The sequence below is a fragment of the Meleagris gallopavo genome, chromosome 7, assembly GCF_000146605.3.
Source record: "Meleagris gallopavo isolate NT-WF06-2002-E0010 breed Aviagen turkey brand Nicholas breeding stock chromosome 7, Turkey_5.1, whole genome shotgun sequence".
Taxonomy (NCBI): Eukaryota; Metazoa; Chordata; class Aves; order Galliformes; family Phasianidae; genus Meleagris; species Meleagris gallopavo.
The window spans coordinates 23,915,862-23,919,394 of record NC_015017.2 but is presented as its reverse complement, the minus strand read 5'-3'; the positions used below and the strand labels follow the sequence as shown (position 1 = coordinate 23,919,394).

General features: G+C 56.7%; 1 protein-coding gene across 1 annotated transcript in view; it reads left to right on the top strand.

Moving 5' to 3' along the window:
- Positions 1 to 994, top strand: part of HOXD8 (homeobox D8) — a 9,352-nt gene extending 8,358 nt beyond the window's left edge. Inside the window, exon 3 of the mRNA XM_031554307.1 lies at positions 6 to 994. Within this exon, the coding sequence (XP_031410167.1) occupies positions 6 to 481 (476 nt within the window). The 3' untranslated portion in view covers positions 482 to 994. The remainder of the gene's footprint in view (positions 1 to 5) is intronic.
- Positions 995 to 3,533: the final 2,539 nt, after the last annotated feature.

Genomic DNA, 3,533 nt, shown 5'->3' with positions numbered 1-3,533 from the left:
CGCAAACTGCGGCGCCGGAGAGCCGCGCTTAACGCTGCGGCCGCACCCCCACGCACTCGCGCTGCTCTGCACTCCCCACGCTCTCTTTTCCTCCTCTCCCCCCGAGGGATGTGCGGAGGGCCCCGGGCGGCCGCGGCCGCGTTGCTCCGAGCCGCCCCCGACCCCCGTGTTTTTGTTTCAAACAGCAGCGCCCGGGAGGAGGAGAGGGCGGCAGACGTACAGCCGCTTCCAGACGCTGGAGCTGGAGAAGGAGTTTCTCTTTAACCCCTATCTGACCAGGAAGAGACGAATCGAGGTGTCCCACGCCCTAGGACTCACCGAGCGGCAGGTAAAGATCTGGTTTCAGAACAGGAGGATGAAGTGGAAAAAGGAGAACAACAAGGACAAATTCCCCGCTTCCAAGCAGGAGGGAAAGGAAGGGGAGGCCAAAAAGGAAACACATGATCTGGAAGACGACAGAGCCGAAAGCCAAACGAATTAAATTAATTTTGCCCTAAAAGCCTTTGTGAAAGGCCATCAGAAACGAGGAGCCCACGGCCGCCGCTCCGGGCCCGTCCCCGTCGTGTGCGTCCTTCGGGGTCGCGTCCCGCCCCACTGCGTGCTGTGTGGGTTTGGGTTTGGGTCTAACTGCATCCGGAGCGATCTCCAGATGTCCGCTCGTCTACTCCTCCTGGAAATCTGATAGCGAGTTCGCAGCAATACATTTCTAATGAGATATATATAGATAGATAGATACAGATACTATTTTTTTCTTGCAATATTGAAAGGCAGTGATCGCGACATACACTTCCTAATGATAAACGCCAGTAAGCAAGACATGTACCAATGCTTTATTAATCAAACAAGTGCACTTGTGCTATTTTAATTCTTGTTATTTTCTAATCTCGAATAAATTAAATAAATTTAATAAATTTTGAAGAGCAAATCTTAGAAATATATGAAACTTTCTACTATTGATTTAAATAAACCAAAATTATTCAAATATAAAATATATCGATTTCCTGACATCCTTTCTGTAATATGCTCCTCCGATAAACTCTCGGACCTCCACATCTGCCCTCTCCTCTGTTCCTAGCTCCTATTTGGTCGGGGGATCTCGAAATGGCCCTCTGGAGGGAAAGCCTGAGGGGGGTCCCAGCCCCAGCCGGGACCCGACGCGTCCTGACACGGGGATACGGGACGTCACAGGTCTCCTGACCGAGCTTCCTCCGTGGCAGAGCCCCCGCTCCCCGGCGCTGGGACCCCGCCATGCGTGCCTGGGCCTCGCAGCTTTTTGCCTGCATCCTCACCGAGGGGCTCCGCCGCGGCCCTACCGTGCGGTGCTCCCCGCTCTGCGGGTCCGTGAGCGCCGGGCCGGCTCTAGCCTCTCCCACGGATTTCGGGCAAAGTGGCTCGTGCTCTCAATTCACGCATAAACACAAAAAAGGGCGTTTCAGCAATAAATATCTCGGCACTGTTTCGGGGCAGTTTTCCAAGCTATCGGGCAGGGCGGCGGGGGCAGCCCGTTTAGGGGCAGCGGGCACACAGCATGAAGCCTTACAAAAATTTCTGCACATTTTTTCCCCCTTCTCATGCCTCCAATGCGCGATGTTCGCTGAAGTCCTCGCAGGACGCAGTGCGGTGAATGCGACCAACTCGACTCCCATTATGTGCCCCCAAAAGGAACGGCGCTGCCGTCGGAGAGGGATCCCTTCGGCCCCGTCCTCCTGAAGCCGCTCGCGAAGACCCCGAGATGTGTCGGGACTTCGTCCGCAGTCCCATGGCCGGGAGCGGCCCGATAGGAGGGGATGGCCGCGCCGAAGGCTTGCTCGATGCGCGGGGTGGGTCCGTGCAGCTTCCCCTCTCCTTCCAGCCCGGAGCCAGGTTCGGCTCAGCCCCTGCGAAGCTCCAGCTCCGAAGGGAGGCAGAATCGAGCGGAGCCACTGTTTTAATTTATTTTAATCACGTAACTGGTTAAAGCTTGCAAACGCGTGGAAACTGCGGCAAAGCGGAGAAGGCACCATTTTGCTGCACGGATTTGCATATACGCAGCGGTGCCCGGGTGGCCGGGAGCGACTGCAGCCCCGCACCGGGCCTCCTCCTGCCCCGGCCCCGGGAATCGCGCACCGGAGCCGTCACGGCCCGGCGGAGCATTTCCCGAGCCAGTGTTCGTCCGGGAAAGAGTCGCTGCCGACGTTGTTTTTAATTTTCAGACAAAGATAATGAAATTAAAATATTCCTGACGAAGTTTCCGTTAGCGTTGCACTCTCAGGGCCGACTGGGAAAGCAGCCACGCACACAAACCAACGCCCCGGTGCAAAAGGCCTCGTCCTAACGGGGAACTTTCCTCTCCCTCTCTTTCTCTCTCCCTCTCTCTCTTTTTTTTTTTCTTTTTTCTTTTTTGTTAGGGGAAAAAAAATCCTGTTGTGTACTTATGAAGGTATTTCCCGCCCGTAGCTGGCAGCTCAATCTCCCCTTCACTTCCGTTTAGAGTCCTGTTTAGGAAAAGCGAAGTGAGGCAGCGGTTGCCCAATGCGCTTTCGGCGGCCGCGGGCCGGGAGGGAACGCCGCACCGTGCGGGGAGAGGCTGAAGCTGCGCCGGGCCGCGGGAGGTGGCGGTGGCTCGGCCCAGCGGGTGCCTCATCCGAGGGTGTGTGATCGCCTGCAGCGGTGTGACACAGACCCCACGTCGTTAGCGCAGTTTGGTTTTTTTGTTAGCTTTGTTTTTATTTTCTTTCCCGGCGGGTTCGATCAACACGTAAGGTACAGACAGAAGGCTCTAGCTCTTCTCTGAACAGAAATCGAGCGAGAGCCGCAATTTTCGTTCCTCGCTCTCCGTGACACGGGGCCGTAACCCTTTCCGAGCTCTTTTTGAGCTCCCGGGTTCCACGCGGCACCGCGGATGCTTCGCGCTGGGGCTCGACGGCAGCACGACCTGCGGGACCCTGAACTGCGGGGCGCGGTTCGGCATCAGCTCGGCTCGGGCTGCCTTTGGGCCATCGATGGTTTCGGCTTCAGTAGTGGGCGCTACAGGAAACACGTTTGCTCTTAGGGCCCGGCTGTGGGTAACGCAGTCCGAAGCCCCTTTCGTTAAGGCAAGGAGCGAACCCACGGGCACAGCGCCGAGGGGCCATTAAGCGGGGTCCCCGCACCCCGAGTGCGGCTCAGTCCTCCGCTCTCTCCTGAGCTCCGTACCCGCGGGGCCCCGACAGCCGCTCGGGGCGCGCAGGCCGCGGAGACAGAGAGTAAAAAACACGAGCACAGCGCGCAGGCGAAAGAAACATGGCGCTGGGAAGCAGTATGTGCAAAATCCGCAAGGAATTGCAGTAAATTCCTTTTTGTTTGAAGAAAATTTACAACTTGGTAATAGACCTTTTTATGACCTATTTGGGCTCGTCATTGGCTGCGGCTGGTCATGTGCAGGCAGCGAGCGCTTTCATGGCCTTTTCCTGATTTCCCTGGCGAATTTCCCCCTGCATTCTGCCTTCAGAGAGTCTCAGCCCCTCTTTTCCTAACCTTTGTCTGGCTGAGGTGTATGGCAGCCGCCGCGATGT